Source organism: Mustela nivalis (genome assembly GCF_964662115.1).
Source record: "Mustela nivalis genome assembly, chromosome: 6".
Taxonomy (NCBI): Eukaryota; Metazoa; Chordata; class Mammalia; order Carnivora; family Mustelidae; genus Mustela; species Mustela nivalis.
In genome coordinates, this window is record NC_139025.1 from 65,977,746 (window position 1) to 66,002,898 (window position 25,153).

General features: G+C 40.9%; 1 protein-coding gene and 1 long non-coding RNA gene across 3 annotated transcripts in view; one reads left to right on the top strand and one right to left on the bottom strand.

Annotated features, from left to right (window-relative positions):
* G2E3 (G2/M-phase specific E3 ubiquitin protein ligase) overlaps positions 1-22,487 on the bottom strand; it is a 68,750-nt gene extending 46,263 nt beyond the window's left edge. Inside the window, exon 1 of one of the 2 annotated variants that reach the window (XM_082737943.1) lies at positions 22,188-22,487. In XM_082737943.1, coding sequence (XP_082594069.1) covers positions 22,188-22,378 — 191 coding nt within the window. In that variant the 5' untranslated portion in view covers positions 22,379-22,487. The remainder of the gene's footprint in view (positions 1-22,187) is intronic. The other variant, XM_082737944.1, reaches the window with a different exon arrangement.
* LOC309868289 lies at positions 22,241-22,558 on the top strand. The gene is made up of 2 exons (XR_014313623.1): positions 22,241-22,326; positions 22,481-22,558. It is a non-coding gene; the product is annotated as an uncharacterized lncRNA (long non-coding RNA).
* Positions 22,559-25,153: the final 2,595 nt, after the last annotated feature.

Consider the following 25,153-nt stretch of genomic DNA (forward strand, 5'->3'; position numbering starts at 1 on the left):
GAAATCCAGAAGTAGAAGTAGACTCCCTGCCAAGCAGGGAGCCCGATGCGAGACTTGATCCTGGGACAGCCCAACCAACTGAGCTACCCAGGCGCCCCTGAAAAAATAATTTCAAATGGATCATAGACCTGTGTAAGCTACAGCTACAAAAGTTTTAACAGAAGAAGTAATAAATTACACTACATAAAAATTAAAAGCTTCCGGGATGCCTGGTGGCTCAGTTGGTCCTGCCTTCGACTCAGGTCAGGACCTCCTAGGGTCCTGGGGTTGAGTCCCGCATGGAGCCTGCTTCTCTTTCTGCCTGCTGTTCTCCCTGCTGTGCTCTCTCTTTTTCTGGCAAATAAATGAACTCAAATAAAAAAAAAATTAAAAGCTTCCATTCATTAAAAGATATGACTAAGAAAGTAAATAAGTATGCCACAGACTGGGAGAAAGCATTTGTAAAGATGTATCTGACAAAGACTTGTACCTAGAATATATAAAGAACTCCTACAACTCAACAAATACAAAGCAAACAATCCAATAAAAAAAAAATGGGCTAAAGACATGAACGGTCACTTCATGAAGAAGATAATGTGAATGGTTAACACATGAAAAGACGCTCAACATCATTTGTAATTAGGATAATAAAGATTAAAACCAAGGCACTGCTGGTTGACTCAGCCGGTAGAGCACTGAACTCTTGATTTCAGGGCTGTAAGTTTGAGCCCCAACGTTGGGTGTAGAGATTGCTTAAAACTAAAAATCTTTAAAAAAAAAAAAAAAAGATTAAAACCACTATGACAGACCACTTCATACCCTCATTCCCACAATAATGGATAAGATTAAGAAGACTATCAACACCAAAGATTGGAAAGGATATGAATCAACTGAGAAACTCACATAAATTGTTGGTGGAAATTTAAGAGTGCAAGTTCTGGCACTTTCTTAAAGATTAAACATATACCCAATACACTAGTCTTTGATGCAGGAATTTCACATCTAGTTACTTTTACAAGAAAAATAAAAACATAGGTAGAAACCTTATGCAAGAATGTTCATAGCTTTCTACACGATACTCTAAAGCTGAAAACCACTAGTTTACCACTAAGAAAATGGATAAACAAATTGCAGTTTACTGATAAAATACAATACTACTTAGCCACCTGGGTGGCTCAGTCTGTTAGACATTTGCCTTTAGTTCAGGTCATGATGTCAGGGTCCTAGGATTTAGCTCCACATCAAGGCTGCCGCTCCGCAGGAGGTCTGTTTCTTCTCCCTCTGCCCCCACCCCCACCCACACCATGCGCATGCTCTCTACCCCAAATAAATTAAAATCTTTTTAAAAAGTACTACTTAGCAATAAAAAGGTAAGTGCTGTAAGATGCAAAAAAAAAAAAAAAAAAAAAAAAAAACCCACAAATGAACCTCAAAGATATGATGCTGAATAAAAGTAACTACATACCATTCATATTTATATTATTCCATTCATATGATATTCTGAGGCTGGCAAAATTAATCTACCATGAAAATATCAAAACAGTGCTTGTCTCTCAGTCAGGGAAATGACTGCAAAAGGACATGAGGAAACTTTCTGATATATCCTATTTTTGTTAAGAGGACCTAAATGATTAATGATACAGAGAAGAAATTTCAATTTCCAAAAAAAAAAAAATACACAGCTATAGATATGGGTTTTCTGAACACAACATTTCTCCTTCCTCTTAATTTTGTAGTTTTCAAGAAAAAACACCATAGGTCCACTGTGTAGTCCAGATCTGATGCTGACTCCTTTAGTTTACACACAGCTCTGGCTTTGCCTGACCTTATCAAAACACTAGTCATTTAAATTTCACCTAAATTTCACCATTCTCTACAATCCTTTCAGAAACTGTTTTACCCTTTGTTTGGTAAGAAACCCAGAGGTTCCTCTCGTCTGCAATCTCTCTCACTACAATGAGTTAATAAACCTAACTTTACCACATTGCACAGGTTTATCTCTGGTGGTTTTAGGCTTTTAGGTCACAAAACAAACAATTGCTGAATATTATTCAGAAGTTCTGTATACTATTTTTATAACTTTTCCCTAAGTTTAAAATTATACCAAAATTAAAAGCTACCCCCAAATTGGATGTTCTAAAGACTAGTACATAATCCATACCTTCTATCAGTTGATGTTAGCCTATCCCCAGATCTGAAATAAAACTTTTTTCTAAATCCTGAATGATGATCACTTTCAGTCTCCAAAACAAAACTTTAGCCAAAGGAAAAAAAAAAAAAAAGAGAGGGCATCTGGGTGGCTCAGGTCGTGATCCTGGAGTTCTGGGTGAGTGGCGGGCTCTCTGCACAGCAGGGAGCCTGGCTCTCTCTCTCCCTTTGCCCCTCCCCCCGACTCATGCTCACTCTCTCTCTCTCAAATAAATAAATAAGTAAAATCTTAAAAAAAAAAAAAAAAAAAGAAGAAGACTATTCACATATTTTAAAATTAATTTTATCATTTGTTTTCCTTCCAGTGTATGAACTTTGAAACTTCCTAAGTGGAAGCCAGAGAATATGCTGATCAGGTCCATCTTACCGATGCCACCCTGCCTGCTGGTACTCAGGCGGTCCCAACCGTGGAGCCTGAATGGGACTACCAAGATGGCCAAGATGGCCAAGATGGCCACCTGCACCAAGACCGCATGATCCAGTGCCTTACCGCCGGCATGCGGGCTGCCTCTAATAAGGCAGTCAACTATGATAAACTTAGGGAGGTAATTCAGGAACCTAATGAGAACCCGGCCATGTTCTTTAACAGACTTACTGAGGCACTGACTCAATACACTTGCCTAGACCCGGCTTCTCTGGCAGGGGTGACTGTTTTAGCTACTCACTTTATTTCTCAGTCAGCTGCCGACATTCGGAAAAAATAAAAGAAAGCGGAGGAGGGCCCTCAGACTCCCATTTCTGATCTGGTGAAAATGGCATTTAAAGTCTTTAACTCCTGAGAGGAGGCAGCAGAACTTAAGTACCAAGCCAGACTCCAACAGAAGATCCAACTGCAGACCCAAGCCCTGATAGCAGCCCTGAGGCCGGCAGGTTCCGGGGGTCAACAGAAGGGAGCACCTAACCACGTCCCTCCGGGGGCCTGTTTTAAGTGCAGAGTCGAGGGACACTGGGCCCGTCATTGCCCCAATCCAAAAGCGCCTACTAGGCTGTGCCCTCAATGCCACATGATGGGCCACTGGAAATCAGACTGCCCCAATCTCCGGGGATTCCCGGCGCCTCCACACAGGGGAAACCCTGAGACGGTAAGTCCTGCCTTCCAACTTCTCAGATTGGAGGATGACTGACGGAGCCCAGACTCAGACACTCCTCTCACCCATACCGAGCCCAGGGTCACACTCCAGCTAGCAGGTACGTCCATTTCCCTTCTGTTGGACACGGAGGCTACCTGTTATGTCCTGCCTTCCTATTCGGGTCCGACTCATCCCTCCCCAGTTGCAGTTATGGGAACTGACGGTACTTCCTCCACTCCAAAGGCCACCTCACCCACTACGTGCAGCATGGATGGGTTCCCCTTCTCACACTCCTTCCTCCTTATCCCTTCCTGCCCCGTTCCCCTACTAGGCAGAGACATCCTCCACAAACTTCAGGCCACCATTCATCTCTCTCCCTCCCCCTCTCTCACCTCATCCTCCCTCTGCTCCCCTCTGACTTGTCCCCTATCCCTGACTGTCTCCCCTCTGTAGACCCGCAGGTATGGGACATTTCCAGGCCTATAGTAGCAACCCACCACACCCCAGTCAGGATACGACTCATGGACAAGTCTACATTTCCATCCCGCCCACAGTTCCCTATCTCTATGACCCCCCCCCCCCCCCCCCCGAGGACTTAAGCCCATCATCGACCGCCTCTGGCAACAGGGTCTCCTTATCCCCATTAGCTCTCCATGCAAACCCTGATCCTCCCCGTTTAAAAGCCCTCAGGAGCCTATCGCCTTGTATAGGACCTGAGACTTATTAACAAGGCAGTAGTCCCACTCCATCTGGTTGTGCCCAACCCCTACACTCTCCTTTCCAATGTTCCTCCACAGACTACCCACTTCTCTGTCCTGGATCTCAAGTTCGCATTCTTTACTATCCCCCTTCATCCGGACTCCTATTTCCTCTTCGCCTTCACCTGGGAGGACCCGGGAAACGCATGTTTCTGGACAGCTAACCTGGACAGTCCTGCCCCAGGGCTTCCGAGATAGCCCTTACATCTTTGGTCAGGCCCTGGCCAAAGATCTCCAACAGTGCACCCTCACGGCCAGCACTCTCCTCCAATATGGAGATGATCTCCTCCCCTGCAGCCCCTCCCTCCCTTCCTCTCAGGAGGATACTGCCACTCTGCTCAATTTCCTTGGCTCCAAGGGATACCGAGTGACACCCGCCAAGGCCCAACTCTGCACTCCCTCGGTCACCTACTTGGGAATATTACTAACTCCCACTTCTAAATCCCTTACAGGAGACCGTATCTGCCTTCTACAGAACCTACAACCCCCTCAGAACGTGGATGATATACTGTCACTTCTAGGACTGGTGGGCATTTTTAGACACTGGATCCCCAATTTTGCCAATTCTGGCCCGGCCCTTATACAGGGCCGTCAAAGACACACACCAGGGACCTCTAACTGACCCAGGCTCCATCAGACATCTGTTCTACCAGCTCAGGAGCCACCTCATTTCGGGACCAAGTCTGGCCTTGCCTGACCCTTCAAAGCCTTTTCACCTTTTCACTGACGAACAGTCTTGGGCTGGCCATGGGCTTTCTGGCCCAACCAACTGTCCCACCTACCAGGCGGTGGCCTATCTCTCCAAGCAACTAGATGTCAACACCCAGGGATGGCAGCCCTGCTTCTGGGCCCTAGCGGCAGCTGCTTCTCTTACTAAGGAGGCCCTCAAACTTACCTGAGGACAGTCCCTCACGGCCTTCTCCCCACATTGACTAATGGACTTAGTCAGCCACAAATCCTTGGCACAACTCACTCCTTCCGGTCTCCAACTCTACCACCTGCTATTCACAGAAAACCCCCAGGTCACACTCTGTCTCCCCTCGCCTAAATCCCGCCACTCTTTTGCCAACACCTTCGTCTACCCCCACTCCTTGCCACTCCTGCTCTCAACTCTCTCCCTCCCATCCAGGACTTTCGGACCAGCTGCTGCCTAACCCTGATCGCACTATGTTTGTGGATGGGAGCTCCCTCATAGCTCCAGATGGAAGGCGACACGCGGCCTATGCAGTGGTCACCCTGGATGCAGTTATAGAAGCAGCCCCCCTTCCTATTGGGACTACTTCTCAAAAGGCAGAACTCATGGCTCTTACCCTTCACTTATCTGAGGGCTAACGGGTCACTATTTATACTGACTCCAAATATGCTTTCCTTATTACCCATACCCACTCTGTCCTCTGGCGAGAAAGGGGATTTCTGACAACCAAGGGAACCCCCATAGTCAATGGGCCTCTTATTGCCAAATTCCTCAAGGCTCTCAAGTACACTACTGAGGTGGCTATTGTCCACTGCTATGGCGATCAGGCCTCCAAGGACCCCATCTCTTTGGGGAACAACAAGGCTGACTCTATTGCCCGACAGATGGCCTTAAACTCCTTTCCAGCCCCTCTCCTGTTTCTCAACACTCCTTACAGTCCCTCATACATTGATGAGGAGACTTGGGCCCTCAAAACATTAGGTGGCAGGTTGCGTGACAAGGGATGGTATTTTGTCCATGACAAAATTGCCCTCCCGAACAGCCTAATCCACACCCTCATTACTGACATCCACCAGTCTCTCCACATCGGTCCAAAGGCCCAATACGAGTTTCTCCAACCTCTCTTTCACCACCCCCTTCCTCCAAAAGACCATTAAGGAGGTACACCAGGCCTGCAGAACCTGTTCTGTGGTCAATGCCCAGGGCAGCCTCCACAGACTGGGACCCACCCACCAGCTCCAAGGGCATCAGCCAGGCGAGGACTGGCAACTTGACTTCACTCACATGCCTCGACACAAAACCTTTAGATAGCTACTAACTCTTGTGGACACCTTCACAGGCTGGATGGAGGCATTCCCCACTGCTAGGGAAACAGCAGACGTGGTTGCCGCCATTCTCATTGAGCATATCATCCCGAGGTTTGGACTCCCTCGAACCCTACAATCGGACAACGGACCAGCCTTCATCTCCAGCATCACACAACAGATCTCCGAGAGCCTCAACATCACCTGGAAACTCCATATTCCCTATCACCCCCAATCCTCTGGTAAGGTAGAGAGGGCCAATGGCCTCCTCAAGGAACAACTCACCAAACTCACTCTTGAAACCCATCTCTCTTGGCCAACCCTTCCCCCACTAGCACTCACCCACCTTAGGACCTCCCCTCCCAGCCCGTCAGGACTCAGCCCCTTTGAGCTCCTGTAAGGCAGGCCCTTCCTACTCAATCACAACCTGCCTGCCTCTCCTCCACTCCTCCTATCCTATCTGCCCTATCTGACCATCTTCCGAGCCCTCCTAAGGGCTCATGCAGATTCAACCGTCCCAGTCCCTGACAGCCAGGCAGAGACTTCCCCCAGGCCCTAAATCCTGGGGACCAAATTCTCCTACGAGAACTTCACCCAAAGTCCTTACAGCCCAGGTGGATCGGCCCCCATACTGTTAATCTCACAACTCCCACAGTGGCAAAATTCCTAGGACACCACCCATGGGTACACATTTCCAATCTAAAACCAGCCCCACCAAAGGATGGCTGGACTTCCCAAACCCTGGGGCCAATGTGGTTGTGGATTTCCCGCACTTCTTTTCTCCTCACTCTCTCCTTCCTCCTAACCCTCCCTAGCCACTTATCCATCACACTAGAGTTCAGGTGGCGCTTTTACCTGACAGAAAACTGGACCCATGGGGAAACTGCACAGTCTAGCCTACTAGCTACCACCGATTGCCAGCCCGGAGGGGTGCCAGGCCTCTATCAACTTCACCTTCCCCGCCTTCCTTTCCATTTGGCGGGGGCACTCCAATCCTGCCATCTGCTTCATCTATGACCAAACTCATCCTAACTGCTGAATATACTCGGTCCAGACAAACAGGGGCTGCCCACATACCTACATAAGGCCCGACTAGATATTTATGGAAACCAGAGCTCCCAATATCACTTCACCACTGATGGGAATAGTGCTTGGTACCTCACCATCCCTGACCCTTGGGATCCACGATGGGCTACTGGAGTTGAGGCCAAACTTTACACATGGCCCTCTGATTCATATCCAACGACCTCCTTGCACATCTACCAGGCCTATGTTAGAAACACTCCCCAAAATCCTCAGGACCTCTAGAGCCAGTCGCAGTCCATCCAGGCCCATGAACAAGCAATCCGAAACGCCCTACTCCCCTTTCCTACTCAGGATTCTGATCCATTTTCCTGGCTCAAAATGATTCAACAAGGCCTTACTCTGACCAACCTTTCCGGTATGGGCAACCTGTCCCACTGCTTCATCTGTGCAGTTCTCGGGGCCAACCCCCTTATCGCGGTACCCTTACCACACCCTTTTGAAATAACCACTCCCACTCTTACCTCTGTCGGCACCCACCACTCTACAGGACATCCCCTATTTGCTGATCCTCAAAACCCAGTACTCCCATTCTGCTACTCATCCCCAAACCCTTCCTTGTGCAATTTGACTAATTCATCCTCCCCTACTCATGCTCCTCCGGGAGGTTTCTTTGTCCGGGTGGTTTCTTTGGCGCTCTGTCGAAAACCCCCAAGTTCTCAGACACCCTCCTATGCATCCCAATATCCCTGGTCCCCCAACTAACCATCTACACACAAGCTGAAGTGCATATCCTCACTGACCCCCTCCAGCGACCCCTGGTTAATGGGGTCTCCTTGGCGTCTTCACTGGGCTGGGCACCAGGGCCCTAGCTCACTCCATAGATGCTACCAGAGATTTATCCGAATAGCTCCGAACAGCCGTGGAGGCCTCAGCTGAGTCTTTGGCATCCCTACAATGACAGATTACCTCAGTAGCCCAGGTAGCCCTACAGAACCAATGAGCCCTGAACCTGCCCACCGCAGACAAGGGAAGAACCTGTTTATTCCTCAATGAAGAATGCTGCTATTATATCAATGAATCCAGTATAATCAAAACCACTATCAGTACCCTGGCAAAAATCTGCAACTCCCTTGGTGGCCGGCCTCGCCCTGGAATAAACCCCTCTCAATGGTGGCTCTCCCCCTTAATGACCTGGCTCCTTCCAATCCTAAGTCCCCTTATTCTGCTCTGCCTATTAGCACTAATTGCCCCCTGTGTTCTTCGCTTTATTCAGGATCGCATCCATGAGGTTTCCAGGGTCACTGTCAACCAACTCCTCCTGCATGCCTATTCCCACCCACCCTCATCCGAACGACCCTATGACAATGCCCCTTTGCCAGCAGGAAGTAGCCAGATCTGAGTCGCCGCCCCTATTACACCAAAATGGTCAGAATGTTGGGTCGGCGGGATCCAGGAGTGCAGGAGGAACAACAGAAATGACCACCAGGTCCCACCGTCTTCCAGCCTCCTCCCCCCCTTTCCTTCACCCTTGAATCTCCCGCCAAAAGGATGTATGCCCAGGTCACGTCTCCATAGGTTACCCGATACCTATGCAGGAAACAGATAAAAGACCCCCGCCAACTCCGTCCCAGTGTGACTTCCCCCCACTCTGCTTTCCAGAGTTGAGGAACCTCGCCCGAGGGTGCCCACCCCCTCCCGGCACAACTTTCCTGGCTCCCCTTCTCCTGAGCCCTGAAACTTCGCCAGAGAGTGCCTTTAATAAATCCTGCCTTGCGCCTACCTCGCCTGGTGTCGTGTTTATCTCGCTATAAAACTTTACAGAAGAAGGAAAATAAGGCTATGTAAATCTGTGTCTCAATTAACAGCCCTAGTCTCAACAGACTTGGTCTTCTAAATAATAGCACACTATTTTCTCCTTCCTTGAGACACCATGAACAATTTAATGAAGAGTTACAAGAAGCCACTGTCAGAAAGTATTCTGAGTCTCTTCCACTACTTACCTCCATTTGGCCAATAAGTGATACAAAAGGTGAAGCTTGATTTCAAAAGGTGAAGCCTGATTTCCCTCTCCTTGAGGGAGTAACTTGCTTCTACCAAAAAGGTACTCAGAAAGGACAATGTATGACTGGGTCATAAAAGTCACTGTGACTTCCTCCTTACTCTCTGTCATGGAGGAAGCTGTCAGGATATAAAGACTTTGAAGATGCTCCTTGGAAAGGCCTACTTAGAAAGAATGAGCCATTTTAGAAGCAAATCCTCCAACACCAATTAAGCCTTCATATAACTGATGACTAGCTAACAGAGTAACTTCATGGGAGACCCTAAGCTAGGACAACACAGCTAAGTTGCTCCCAAATTTCTGACCCACAGAAACTGTGAAATAATGTTTTTTGTTCTAAGTCACAAAGTTTTGGGCTGATTTGTCACACAACAACAGAAAACTAATACAATGAAGTAAGCCAAATTCCTTTCTTGTTACAGCTGGATGGCTATTTTTTGGTGAGATTTTCAGGATTTTCAATATATAAGATTGTGTCATCTACAAATTAAGACAATTTTACTTCCTCCTTTCTGATTTGGATGCCTTTTATTTCTTTTTCTTACCTGACTGCTCAGGCTAAGAATTCCAGCCACATTACATAGGAATGGTGATAGTGGGCACTCCTGTTTTAATCCTGATCTTACAGGAAAAGCTTTCAACCTTTCACCAGTGAGTATTTTAACTGTGGGGTTATTATATTTGGCCTCTAATATGTTGAGATACGTTCCTTCTGTACTCAATTTGTTGACAATTTTTATCATAAAAGGATGTTAAATTTTCTTAAATGCTTTATCTGGATCTATTGATATGACCATTTGATGTTTATTTCTCATTCAATTAATTTGATGTTACACATTTACTGATTTGCATAGATTGAACCATCCTTGCACCTGGAATGAATTCCTCTTGATCATGGTGTATGTTTTTTTTTTTTAAATTGAAGTATAGCTGACATAAAGTATTAATTTCACATGTATAACATAGTGATTCAACATTTACAAACATTACAAAATGCTCATCAAAATAAATTACTCTCTCCATATAGTATCACTGATTATATTTCCTATACTGTACTTTTCATCCCTCATGACTTCTTTATTTTATAATTCTAAGTTTGTACCTCTTAATCCTCTACACCTATTTTACCCATTCCCTCTCATACCCCCCTGCTCTGGCAACCATCAGATTGTTCTCTGTATTTGTTATTTGTATTTAAAAAATCTATTTCTGGTTTTTTGGTTTTGTTTTTTTAGATCCCATATCTAAGTGAAATCATAAGGTATTTGCCTTTCTCTCACTTATTTCACTTAGCATAATACCCTCATAAGACCCATGGATGGGTCTTTTAAATAATGCAATAAACATAGAGATGCAGGTATCTTTTGGAATTAAGTGTTTTCCTTTTCTTTGGGTTACTATCCAGATGTGGAACTACTGGATCATATGGTATTATGATCATTTAATGTGCTGTTAAATTTGGTTTGTGGGGTATCTTGTTGAGAATTTTTTCACCTATACTCATCAGGGATATTGGCCTGTAGTTTTCTTTTCTTGTAGTGTCCTTATCTGGCTTTGGTTTCAGGGTAATGCTGGCCTCAGAAAATGAGCTTGGGAGTTCAAGGTACAGTTACAAAAAGACCAACAAACAAATGAAAGAAGGAAAGCTGGGGGAAAAACCCACAAAACTGCGGAGTGTCTCTCCACATATGAATTTCAAGGAACCTCGGATAGTCAAAACCAAAAAATAAAAAACAAGTGATTTGTACTTCTCAATTTGGACACTGACCGCCACAGTTACAGAAACTGGAACAGGTTAGCACTGGCATGAGTATAAACATAGATCAAATGAAAAGAAGAGTACAGAACTAAAGCCATACATCTATGATCAATGAATTTTTGACAAATGTGCCATGACTATTCAATATGGAAAGAACCGTCTGTTCAATAAATGATGCTAGGACAAACGGGTAACCTGGAATGAAGCTGGATCCTTACCCTGCACTATATGCAAAAATTAACTCAAAACAGACTGAATGCTTAATACGTAAGAGCAACAAGTATAAAAATCTTAGAGGAAAACCACAGGGTTATGTAAATCGTCATGACCTTGGATTTGGCAATGGTTTTGGATATGTGACATCAAAGCCATAAGCAAACAAACAAAAAAGAAAAACAAACAAAAAAGCCCAAAATAATTTGGACTACACAATCAAGAGAATAAAAAGACAATCCACAAAATGGGGAAAAATATTTGGAAATTATATACCTGATAAAGAGCAAGCATCCAGAAATAGGTAAGAAACTTTTAAAACTCAACAACAAAATGACAACCAAATTTAAAAACAGGCAAATGGTCTGAACAGACATTTCTCTAAATATTTATACAATCAATAAGCACCTAAAGAAACATTTAACATCATCAGTCATTCAGAATATGCAAATTAAAACAACAATGAGATACCACTTGATGTCCACTCCCAGTGATTATAATTTAAAAAGCAAGAATAGATTGGGTAGCTCAGTTGGTTAAGCATCTGCCTCCCACTCAGGTCATGATTCTAGGGTCCTGGGATCAAGCCCTGTGTCAGGCTCCTTGCTCATCAGGGAGCCTGCTTCTCCCTCTCCCTTTGCCTGTCACTCCCCCTCCTTTTGGTATCTCTCCATCAAATAAATAAAATCTTAAAAATTTTTTTTTTAAAAATAGAGAGAAATTGGAAACCTCATATATTGCTAATGGGAATGTAAAATGAAGAACCTACTATAGAAAATAGTCTGGCAGTTGCTCTATACATCACATGTAGAACTACCATATCACCCAGTAATTACACTAGGTACTTACCCAAAAGAACTGAAAGCAGATTTTCAAACAAAAACTTGTACACAAATGTTTGTAACAATACTATTCACAATAGCTAAAAAACGGAAATAACTCATTTGTCCATTAAACTGATGGTATACAAAATGTGGTATATCTCTAGAATGTAATAGTCAGCTGTAAAAAAGAATGAAGCATTGATATATGCTACAACATGTATGAACTTTAGAAATAAGCTATGTGAAAAGGTCAGAAATAAAAGGACACATATTATATAATCCCATTTATATGAAATAACCCGAACACGTAAATCCATAGAGACAGAAAGCAAAATTATGGTTTCCAGGAACTGGGGGAATAGAATATATAGAATGATTGCCTAATGGGTATGAGTTTTCCTTTCAGGGTGATAAAAATGTTTTGAAACTAGATCAAAGTGATGGTGATCGTACATTGTACATTGTGAATGTACTAAACGTCACTGAATGGTTAAAATACTTAATTTTAGGAGTGAATTTTATTTCAATAAAGCTAAATGTACACCTATTGTATGATGCAGCCAATAGTAATAAAGACGTGTTCGTAGTGGCTAAAAAATGTCTTACTCTTATAGCCAAAAGCCATAATAAACAACCTAACTGCCTATCAACAGACATTGGATATGATAAATTGAGGTATATAATGGAATACCTTTATTAAAAGTAAACTATAGGGGCACCTGGGTGGTTCAGTGGGTTAAAGCCTCTGCCTTTGGCTCAGGTCATAATCTCAGGGTCCTGGGATTGAGCCCTCAATCTTGGGCTCCCTGCTCAGCAGGGAGCCTGCTTCCCCCACTTTCTCTGCCTGCCTCTCTGCCTACTTGTGATCTTTGTCAAGTAAATAAATAAAATCTTTAAAAAAAAGTTAACTATATCCATAAATGGGTGATTTTACTCTATACAAATTCTATTACCCAAAAGATACATAAAGCTAGTATCTTTGTTAAAAATAAAGATATTTGCTTAAATTAAAAAGTAAAGCAGCATGTGAGCAGGTTGTTAAGTCCCTACTCCATCCTGACAGCAAGAGCTGAAAAGACTGAAAAAAAAAAAACACCACATTTTTTAGATCAGTAAAAGGTAGGGAGGGACCAGACAAACCACTGCCCCCAAGACAGGTGAGTACAAAGAGTCACAACTTACTTTAGCAGAGACTTACCAGCTGGAACCACGGTGGGATCCAGTGCTGGAGTAGGAAAACCTGAACTGTAATTGAGTAATGGCTGGAGACTCAGTGTTGACAATTTGAGAGTTAAAAACATCAGGGGGATCCAATTATGGGGATTCGCCACAATATTATTGAGATTTATCACCAGGAACTTGACCAGGATCTCAATCACAATCCCATAGTAAATACCATGAAAAAAAAATCTTGTCATTCTGGCAGAAGAAGGGAAAAGGTACCATTCTGAAATTGTCAAAGCATTCCATTCTTCCCACTAAGGCCTGCCATCAGGAGAAACTAGTTAATCAGAGCCTAACCTACTAGGGTATTATCAGAACCTAACTGACCTGGGGAAAAGGAAGTAACTGACTCCAAGCTACTCTTGCCATCCTATCTCACATGAGGGGGAAGATGGGGGAAGTTGAGAAATACATGTAAGTTCACAGATATAAGCTCATGAAAAGACCAAGACCTAATAATAGGACTACTGAACTCTTTCCCTTCACCCACACCTTAACACAACATTACTAACAGCCTATTTACAGCGATTTCTTTTACCTAGTCTAGCTATCAAGAAAATATTACAAATCATTGTGGCAAAAGGCACAATTCAGAAAGATAGAGCAAACATCTAAACCAGACATGGCAGGAATGTTGCAATTATCAGACTGGGAATTTGAAACAACTCTGATTAATATGCTAAGGGCTCTAACAGATAAACTACACAGTATACAAGAACAGATGGCAATGTAAGAAGAAAGATGAAAATCCTAAGCAAGCACCAAAGAAATGCTAGAGGTCAAAGAACACTGTAACAAAAATGAAGAATGTCTTTGATGGGATTCCAGGCAGACTGGACACGGTTAAGTAAAGAACTTCTGAGCTTGAAGATATCTCAACAGATACTTTGAAAACTAAACAAAGAGAACAAACATTGAAAAAAGAAAAATAAAACAACAACAAAAAAAAAACAGAACAAAATATCCAAGGACCTTGGGACAATACAGAAAATGTAACATAAACATTTTGGGAATACTGTAAGAGAGGAAGGAACAGAAGGAATATCTGAAACAATTTTAATGATAAGTGCCTGGCTGGCTCAAATGATAGAGCATATGATTCTTGATTTGGGGGTCATGAGTTCAAGCTAAAAAAAAAAAAAAAAAAGCTAAAAAAAAATTAATGACAAGTCACTGTCAAACATCAAACCAGAGATCCACTATATTCAGAGAACAACAAACAGAATAAATGCCAAAAAACTATACCTTGGTATTTCATTTCAAACTACAGAAAATCAAAAATAAAGAAAATAGCACCTTACTTACAAAGGAACAAAGGAAGGAATTACATCTGATGTCGCCTCAGAAACCATGCAGACAAGAAGTGTTGAGGAAAAAAAAAATTCCAATGCAGAATTCTGTATCTTGCAAAATTATCCTTCAAAAGTGAAAAAGAAGGGGCACTGGGGTGGCTCAGTTGGTTAAGCATCTGACTTGATTTTGGCTCAGGTCATGATCTCAAGGTCATGAGATGGAGCCCTGCATCAGATTCTAAGCTAGGATGGAGCCTGCTTGGGATTTCCTCTCTCCCTCTCCCTTTGCCCCCCAACCCCAACTTGCACACATGCACACACTCCCTCTTAAAAAAAGAAAAAAGAAAGATATTTCTCTAACAAAAACTGAATTTGTTGCCAGTAGACCTTCTTTATAAGAAATGTTAAAAGAAATTCTTGAAAGAGAAGATAATATTCAGAAATTCAGATCTACATAAAGAAAAAAAGATCATCAAATAAGGAATAAGTGAATGTAAAATAAACTTTTATTTTCCTTATTCTTAATTGACCTAACAGAGAACAGTTTGGTCAAAATAACAAAACCAACAATGCTCAATTATTGTTCTAGCTGTAAATGCATACTGCAAATTCTAGGACAACCACTAAAAAGTCAGAAAGGAAATATAGCTAATATCCTAAGAAAAAAAGTCATATGAAATGATTAATTAAAACCACAAGAGGCAGAAAAACAATGGAGACAAATAGGAACAAAAAACAAAGGCAGCAAATAGAAAACAGTAACAAATAGAGTAGACATTAATCCAACTATCTCAACAGTCATGCTGAATGTCAATAATCCAAATGTACCAATTAAAAGACAGATTTGTCAGGCCAGATCAAAAAATAAGACCCAACTATATGTTTTCTACCAAAAAGTCCACTTTAAATATTAATTAAACATAAATGGATGAAGAAAAATAAAACATGCTAAGACTAATCAGAAGAAAGCAGGAGTAGCTATATTAATTTCAGACAAAGCAGACTTTAAAATAAGGAAATTACAAGGGATAAATAGGGCATTAAATAATGATAAAGGGATCAACTCCAAGAAGATGTAACAACACTTAATATGTATACACCTAAGAACTATGTTTAACTATGTTAAATTACGTGAGGCAAACTATGGGAAGCGAAAACCAATTGCACTGTAAAGAGAAACAAGTAAATCCATAATCACAGTTGGAGACTTAAACATGGCTCTACCAGAAATGGACAGATCTAGTAGGAAAAATCAGTAAAAAACTGATTTGATAGTTGAACTGAACATCATCATGAAACAACTATATAGAATGAACTACTTTATCCTACAACAGCAGAATGCATATTCTTCTTAAGCTTACATAGAGCATATGCCAAGACAGACCATATACTAGACTGTAAGACAGTCCTTAACAAATTTAAAATTGAAATCAATGTCTGCTCAGACCACAATGGAATTAAACTAAAAATTAGTAACAGAAAAATAGCTGGGAAATCTGAAAAATATGTAGAGATTAAACAACACAATTTTAAATAACACAAGAATCAAAAAAGAAATCTCAAGAGAAAATACAAAATATTTTGAACTAAATGAAAATGAAAACACAACTCAAAATTTGCGGGATGCTGTGAACCAGGGCTTGGAGGGAAACTTAGATCATTGAATGGTATTAGAAAAGATCTAAAATGACTCATATAAGCTTCTACTGTAGAAAACTATAAACAGAAATTAAATCAAAATTAAGTAGAAGAAAATAAGTAATAAGATTTAGAGCAGAAATTAATGAAATTGAAAACAAGAAATCACTAGAGAAACAAAACCAAAGCTGGTTCTTTGGCAAGATCCAAGAAGTCTAGATGTACTAAGAAAAAAATTTCTAGATATGTTAAGAAAAAAATCAGAAAGGACACAATATTAGTAATTTGAAGAAATAAAGAAGGGATATCATGACAGATCCTATGACATTAAAAATATCATAAAGGTGATGATATAAAAATATCATAAAGGAGATGAAGATGCCTGGGTGGCTCTGCCGGTTAGGTGTCTGCCTTTTGGCTCAGGTCACAATCCAGGGTCCTGGGATGGAGTCCCACATTGGGCTCCTTGCTAGGCAGGGAGCCTGCCTCTCCCTCTGCCTGCCACTCCCCCTGCTTGTGCTTGCACTCTCACTCTCTCTCTTTGACAAATAAAATCTTTAAAAAATATATAAAATAGTGGTGCCTGGGTGGCTCAGTGGGTTAAGCCTCTGCCTTGTGCTCAGGTCACGATCCCAGAGTCCTGGGATCGAGCCCTGCATCAGGCTCTCTGCTCAGTGGGGAGCCTGCTTCCCCCTCCCCCTCTGCCTGCCTCTCTGCCTACTTGTGATCTCTCTCTCTCTCTCTGCCAAATAAATAAAATATATATATATATTTAAATATATATATATATATATATATATATATATAAAATAAAGTAATACCGTGAACTCTATGCACACAAATCCAGATGAAATGGGCCAATTCCTTGAAAGACAATTTGCCAAAACTCACACAAGGAGAAATAAATGCTCTGACTAGGACTGTATCAGAGAAACTGAATCAGTAATTAATCACTTTCCAAAACAGAAAGCACCGGGCCCAGATGGGTTGGCTGGTGAATCCTACCAAACATTTGAGGAAGAAATTATACCAATTCTCTACAACCTCTTTCAGAAGATAGAAGCAGAAGGAATACTTCCTAGTTTAGGAAGTTATAAACTATCATCGTTACCCTCATACCAATGTCAAAGACATCACAAAAGAATTTCAGACCATTATCTCTCACGGATGCAAAAAACCTCAACAAAATATTAGCAGATCAAGTGTAACAATTTATTTAAAAAATTATACACTACAATAAGTGGAATTTACCTCAGTTATGCAATCATGCTCCTTGGTAATTACCCAAAGGAGGTCAAAACTTACGTCAAAGTCAAAGCGTTCATGTGTTCACAGCATCTTTATTCACAAATGCCAATCTTTAGAAGCAACTAAGATGTCCTTCAGTAGGTTAATGGAAACTATGGATCATCCAAACAAACTATGGATCAAAAGAAATGAGCTAACAAGCCATGTAATTATGTGGAGAAAACTTCAATGCCCTTTTACACTTTTACAAAGTGAAAGAATGCAATCTGAAAAGGCTACAAACCGTTTGATTCCAATTATTGGATATTCTGGAAAGGACACAACTCTGAAGACAATAGAAAGATCAGTGGTTGGGAAAAGTGCAGTGTAGAGAATCTTCACAACAGTGAAAATACTCTGTATGATATCAAAATGATGGACACTTGTCATTATCCATTTTCCAGATCCAAACAATGTACAAAATCAAAAGTGAACTGTAATTTCAACTACAAATTTTGAGTACTTATCACATGTCAGTGTAGGTTCAACAATTTCAACAAATGTACCACTCTAGTGGGGTATATAGAGGGGAGAGGCTATGCATGTGTGGGGAAAATCATTATCTTTCCCTCATTTTTGCTATCAAGCTAAAACTACTCTAAAAAAATAGTCTTAACAACAAAAGGAAAAGCAATAAAGTTATGTTTTACTGACTTCTTTTTTTTTTTTTTTTAAGATTTTATTTACTTGGGGCGCCTGGGTGGCTCAGTGGGTTAAAGCCTCTGCTTTCGGCTCAGGTCATGATCCCAGGGTCCTGGGATTGAGCATGACATTGACATAGGGCTGTCTGCTCAGTAGGGAGCCTGCTTCCCTTCCTCCCTCTCTCTGCCTACCTCTCTGCCTACTTGCGATCTGTCAAATAAATAAAATCTTTAAAAAAAAAAAAAGATTTTATTTACTTGACAGAGAGACAGACAGAGCAAGAGAGGAAACACAAGCAGGGGGAGTGGGAAAGGGAGATACAGGCTTCCTGCTAAGCAGGGAGCCGAGTGTGATTTGGGGCTTGAACCTAGAACTCTGTGATCATGACCTGAGCCAAAGGCCGACTCTTAATGACTGTGCCACCCAGATGCCCCAGTTTGACTGACTTTTATAACTAGTCTCTGGAAAACACGTTGCCCTCCCCCACTGTTTATTGGCTTCATATGCCACACTTTCTTATTCATGATTCCACTGTGATCTCAGCAGTATAAGGACCTTTCTGGCTTAGCTCCAGTAGTTTTTGGTATTTCAATTCCAAAATTCAAGAAGAAATAATGTGAGTGGTCTAGATATTCAGCTCTTATTCAAATATCTGGTACTACTTTGTCTGGAGAAGGTGTGTGGAATGGGAACATATTAGGATCATAAGTTCCTTAGACTAAACCCTACCCAATGGTCTTTAGAATGATGTCCCTATATTTTGGGGGCAGCTTTTTAAAGAAATTATTATGGGCAAAGAGATCAAGTAACAGCTATTCAAACTCAAAAGGAAAGGCAAATTTTGCTGTTTTTTCACTCCCCAATATTTTCTTAATTTAGAATTGAATTAACATAGAAATGAATACTCATGTATGTACCTCTTGATTATATAGTTAACTAATTACACGAAACATTTATTCTTACTCTAAAAAAATTCCACCAGGAGAAAATTAAATGCAAAAAAAATTTTTTTAAGTTACTAAATCTTTTATGACTAGTTTCTTCATCTTAATATGGGGATAATAGTAAAGTCGCTATAAGGAATAATTGAGAAAGCATGTATAAAGCATCTGGAGTTCTGTGAATGTTAGTAAATAGTACTTGCAATTTTTTTTTTTACCACTTGAAATGTCTTCTGAACCTACAATTTCTATACATGTTTTTCTGTATTTGTGAAACTTACAAACTATATGGTATCACTAAAATCTCTACTAAACTATCCAGAATTACAATCACTTCAGAAAAAAAGTTTAAAAACAAAACAAAACAACCTTCCTCAGGATCTCACAAGACACAATGTGTTAAATTGTTAAAATAACAAGCACTCACGAAACATATACAGTTTCAGAGTACAAAGACACTCACTGTTCCCGTACCAAGAATTGCAGATATAAAAAAGAGGACAAGAGCTCTCAGTCTAGTGCTATGTTTACAACTAAACTGCACTGAGGAAACACTCCGCGCCTGGGGAAGTCTAGGCAAGTACTGGAAACACACTGGGTAAAATCTTACAGGGGCCTAAAAAAGTTGATGGCAAAGTATATATATATAAAAATGAGAGAGAACAGATTTGAACAATGGTACTAGTATAGATAGAAACATCACAGGTTGGAAAAGAGTGGTGGAGTATTATGAACCTTGCAAACAGAGGTTGGAACCAGACTGACAAGGGCTTTGTGAAAAATGAAAAAGTTAAGAAATCTTGAATTATATGTGATAGACAAAGAGGAGTGATCAGAGATTTGTAAAAGGCAGTATTTGGAAGGATGGACTGCTGAGAGGCTGGAAGCATTATTTAAAATAATAATGACAAAAAAAGAGACATAAACTTTATAATTAAATATAGTTTCTGAACCTGGTTCAAACATTTTGGTAGTTGTGTAAGGACTGAACCCTCGTAACCTCCATTTTCTTATCTGAAAATAGTAAATATTGCAATGTTGTATGTGAAGATTGAGATAATGTATGTAATGTGGCTTGTACAATGCTAAGTAACTCAATATAATCGAAGATATATGTATCATTTACTATGTGCCACACACTAAGATTTTTTTATGTGTTGAGTCATTTGACTCTCACAATAATCCTACAAGGTAGGTATTGTTATTATCCCATTAACACAGGTCAGGGATTTGAAACACAGAACGATAAAGCAGCTTGCTTGGGTCATACAACTACCAACTGGTGGAGATGAAATTCGAACTGAGGCAATCTGACTCCAGTTCCCTGCCCCTAACAGTATATTATAATGCCTCTCTAGGAAATATCAAGTCAGTGCTCTTAAAACTCTTGTCAGCGGGAAGTAGTTGGTTGGGCTGCTGACTCTTGGTTTTTACTCAGGTGGTGATCTTATGGGCTGGGAGATCAAGGCCACAATGGGCTCTGCACTGGGCATGGAGTCTGCTTGGGACTTTCTCACTTTCAAATAAATAAATCTTTATTTTTTTTTTAAAAGATTTCATTTATTTATTTGACAGAGATCACAAGTAGGCAAAGAGGCAGGCAGAGAGAGAGGGAGGAAGCAGGCTCCCTGCTGAGCAGTGAGACCCATGCAGGGCTCAATCCCAAGGACCCTGAGATCACGACCTGAGCCAAATGCAGAGGCTTTAACCCACTGAGCCACCCAGGTGCCCCTAAATAAATAAATCTTTTATTTTTAAGTGTAGGCATCAGCACCTAACGAACCCTTCAAGGTAATATGTACACAATAAAATTTGAAATTCGCTAATGATTTAGGTAGATAGAACAAATATAAATGAAAAAGTCCAGGTAAGGCGAAGAAACATATTAAAATGTAGAAACTAATTTTTTAAAATTACTATTTCCTGGTAGCTTGCGTAAAATGAGCAGAACAGCTGTCTGCAATTCTTAGGAAAGTACAGCTAATGTCTCCACTGCAATCTTACACAAATCTCGACAATAATAAATACTGAATATTTAAATCTATTTTTCCTGGCTAATAATGAAACAAAAGTTCACTAGCAGGGATGGGAAAGTAGGAGCAGCCAGTAATAGATGAGAAATGTCTACTTTTTAAAAGATATTTATACATTTTTTATGGTACGATACCTTGGTGTTAAAATCTAAAAAGATTTTATAGAACCGATATTTTATAGAAAATATCGGTTTCTATAAAACAACACAGTATTAGTCTGATTGTTCAATAAGGCAAGATGTGAAATTTCTATACATTTAAACTCATTTATATTTTAGATGTAGGGTACACATTTAAACTATTCCAGAAGAAGGCAGACTTTGTTATGTGGTTAAACAGCGTTTGAGATTTGAGGTAGTTCATCACCAAAAAAATAAATAAATAAAAATAAAATAAAATAAAATAAAATAAAACAAACAAAAAAAAACCCCAAAACAAACAAAAAATAAAGAAAATCCAATTCTGGAAACATTAGTAGAATGCTTCCATAATAACCCCACAATAACCCTGTTGGCCAATGAATGGAGGATGTGAAAAGGCAGATCCGTGGAATTAGCTAAACCTTATCCCTATTGTTACCAAACTAAAACCTTTATGACTTACCGCTGTTACTGTAGTCAGTTTAAATGACCAAGAGCCTCGGATTTTTGCGGTCCAAGAAAAATGTCGATCGTGAAAGAAAAATATCCGGGTTTTATATACAAAGGATGCTCAGATTTCAGTTTAAATCCCCACCGGGCATTTCAAAGACTGTCACTCCCCTGCGGTCCAGAGTAATAAAGACTACTCTGAGTATCCCTCTTAGGAGGAACTCGGAGCCAGGTACAGAACAGCATCTCCTCATTCTAAACCTGCCCCAACCTTCCATCTTTAATAAAGGAAGATTCTCTTACCTGCCGTAACGCTTTCGCAATTAGATCTAACTACTGTTCAGCTTCAGCATTCGAGTCCAACTGGCGGAAATACTAAACTGTGTTTACCAGAAAGGTTAAACAAGGCTTAATCTCGGGGGCGGGAGACCTCGGAATCCTCAGTACGTTCCGGGTTGGCTCGTGCGCGCCGTCCTGGGAGACGCTTCCCAGCGCCCCGAATTCCAGCCCAACTCCACCACCCGACACCCCCAAAGGCACACGGAGGCCTCCGCTGCGCTGTCCCGCCTCTCGACCCCTGTCCCATCCAACGGCCCGAATTCTGTCCCTGGAATACTCAGTTACTTCCCGTTCTCTATTCACTCACCAAGGCGCGCTGGGCAGAAGTTCCAGAACGGTCGTGTCACTTTTCCCTTCTTTCGCGGAGCCGTAAAGCCGACCGCGAGCAGCCCCATCCAACGGTCCACAAGATTCAAATTCGCCTACTTCCGCCTGCAATCCGGAAGGTGCGCTAGGCTCCGCCTCCTGTGGGGCGGGGCCCGCGGCTACGCGGGACATGGGGGTGGGTGAAGCGCGCCCCGCATTTCTCTGGGAGGAGTGCGATAGCTCTGTTGCGCTGCTTGCGCTTCAGTGTCTTTTGTCTGGGTACTTACTTCACAGGTCACAGAAGAGACCTGACGTAGAGTCGGCGTTTCTGCCCGGTGACTCTTGAAAGGATATTCTTGTTTACGAAATGGACAGAGACGCACTGAAGTTTAGTTCCTTCAAGGACTGGAGAGAATAAAAGCACTAATGGGGCCCTGACGTTTTTACTCCTCCCCTCGCCCCCGCGCAAACAACTACAGCCAAGAGGAAAAAACAAACCCTGCGCCAACCCTTTTTCCCCGGGCCGCCTCAATTCCCGAACATTTAACCTCCCCTCCCCTCTTTGAGGAAGACAAAAAGCCAAGTGCACCAATCACGCTTACTCCAATCACAAACTGTGCAAGTAAGTGGTGGTCCAACGAGTTCCCGGTACCAAATAAAATACTTGAGGGTAAGTGTTAGAAGGCGACAAATCTTTTCCCCCCGCCTCCGATAAGAGACTATTTTACATATTATTACGTAGTTGTCCTGTGAGATTCTTCGGAGAACAGTGGCATTTTCCTTTACCAACGACTGCTTCTGAAGCGGGGGGCGGGGCGGGGGGGCGCTGGGATCTAGAAGAAAGGAAAGAAAAGACAACATTTTTTAGCCCCAAACCCCTCTAAAAAGGAAACGAAACAACTCTGATTTTGACGTTACCACCAGATAATCCTCACATCTGATAGTACTGATTTACCTAAACAGATCATTTCAAACCGAGCCGTGACGGAACACCTTAGGCTTCTGTCAAGACTACAATTTGGAAGATTAGATTTTTATGAATTTGTTTTACAGATAATCTGACAGAAGGGAGTATAAAGCTATTAACGGGTGTACTGTGTTTAACTGTGGAAAATAGGAAATAACATGTTTATCAATAAGGAAATGATTAAATAAGTTATGATACTTTAGGATCTGATACATTCGATACACTGTACAGGAACTAAACATAAAGATATAGGTCAGTAGGTACTCAAATGAAATATTAAAAAAACTGTAGAAGGACTATAAATTGTATCATTTAAAAATATGTGTATGTGCCTGGCATACAAAGTTTCCAGATGGACAGTAGACTGTAACAAGTTACCTCTGGTAGTCAGATTGGTGAATGGAGATGTGAAGAGACTTTTTAAGCTTCTGCTTTATAACCAGTTGAATTTTTAAAATAAAAACATGTATTACTCTTGCAATTTTAATTGTTTTTTAAAAGAAATTGCTAGAAATTGTATGTTCTAGACACAGAATCAGACTTGATAAATGTATAAAAGTATACTGTTTGAATAGTCTGTCTCCATTCATTCATATATTCATTCAATAATTATATGGTAATGGTTTGACCACACATTTTGTCATCCATGATATGTTGTATTATTTAATGTCATTATTTAATGTATTTAATATGGCCACATTACATACATTGCTCCTTCAAGTACTTTGAAGGCAGAAATGATGTCATATTTTCCTATGTCTCTCATAATTCTTGGCAACTTCCCACCATTAAATTTCATCCTTCACAGGAATTAAATTCTCAAGTTAATCTGAAAGCAAAAGTTAAATATTCAAATTGCCCTTGAAAAGCCCCCAAGACAATCAGGTCCACAGAAAAAAGTAAAAAGTCAAAGTGGTTAGGCTTGAGAGCCTCTATGCTATTTTAATGAAGGAGAATAAATTGTGAAATGACTAGACAAAGGAAGATGAGTTTTGGTTTCCAGGAGTGGTAAATTGTAGGAATGGGGGAAACTAACGGTAGATAAATGTTATTTAGTAAGACTTTTTTATGCCAGTGCCATCTCCATCTCCAGTGCTAAGGGATGTTCTCCTCCTTTGGGTACTAGAGAAGAAAGGAACATCTTCACAAAGGGAAATTTATGCCCTGCTTTTGTTAGATGGGGGAAGGTAGAGTTCTTCCTATGTTTGTTTCTCAGTTGCCTTCAGCTTAAAATAATTTTTATTCTGGCTTATGTATCTTCTATTTTATGGCTTCTAAGTTTCCTTCCTTCCTTAAGAAATCTCTTTTACCTAAAGTCACAGTTATTCTTCTAATTTTTCTCCCAATACACTTTTGTTATATTTTTTATATTTCAACCTATAATTCTTGCAGAATTTATCTGCCATATATGGTGCCAGGTAGACACCTAACTTTTTATCTTCCAGATAGATAGCCAGTTATTGCCTTCTCTTGCCAATTAATGAATGAAAATATTCCTTGCCCACTAAACTGAAATGTCATCCTTATACTAATATTCTAAGTACAGTTGAGTTTTTCTGCATTCTCTATGTATTTATCTTTTTATGCTAATAATTTTTTCCATTACAACTCCTTGATCATAATAGTTTTGTGTTAAGTTTTACTATCTAGTAAGACACATTGCCTACTACCAGCTTCTGCTACTCTTCTTTCTCTAAACCATTCTTAAATATTCATCTTCCATTTTTAAATATTGAAATCATTTATATTCTCCGATTATTTACATATCCTGTACTTAAAAAAAATTATTTCTAGGCATTTTATTGTTCTTGTCAGTCATGTTGCTTGTGATAAGAACCTTTCAAAGTAAGTTCTAGGAGCTCTTCTGCCAAAGCACTTTGTGCTGGCTCTTGTGTGTGAACTGATGACCATTGGTCCCAGAAGTGTTTTTGTCTTTGCTGCAACATATAGTGTGAACAGGAGGAGGATAGCAGGGAAGAGAGAAGGTTATATTAGATATG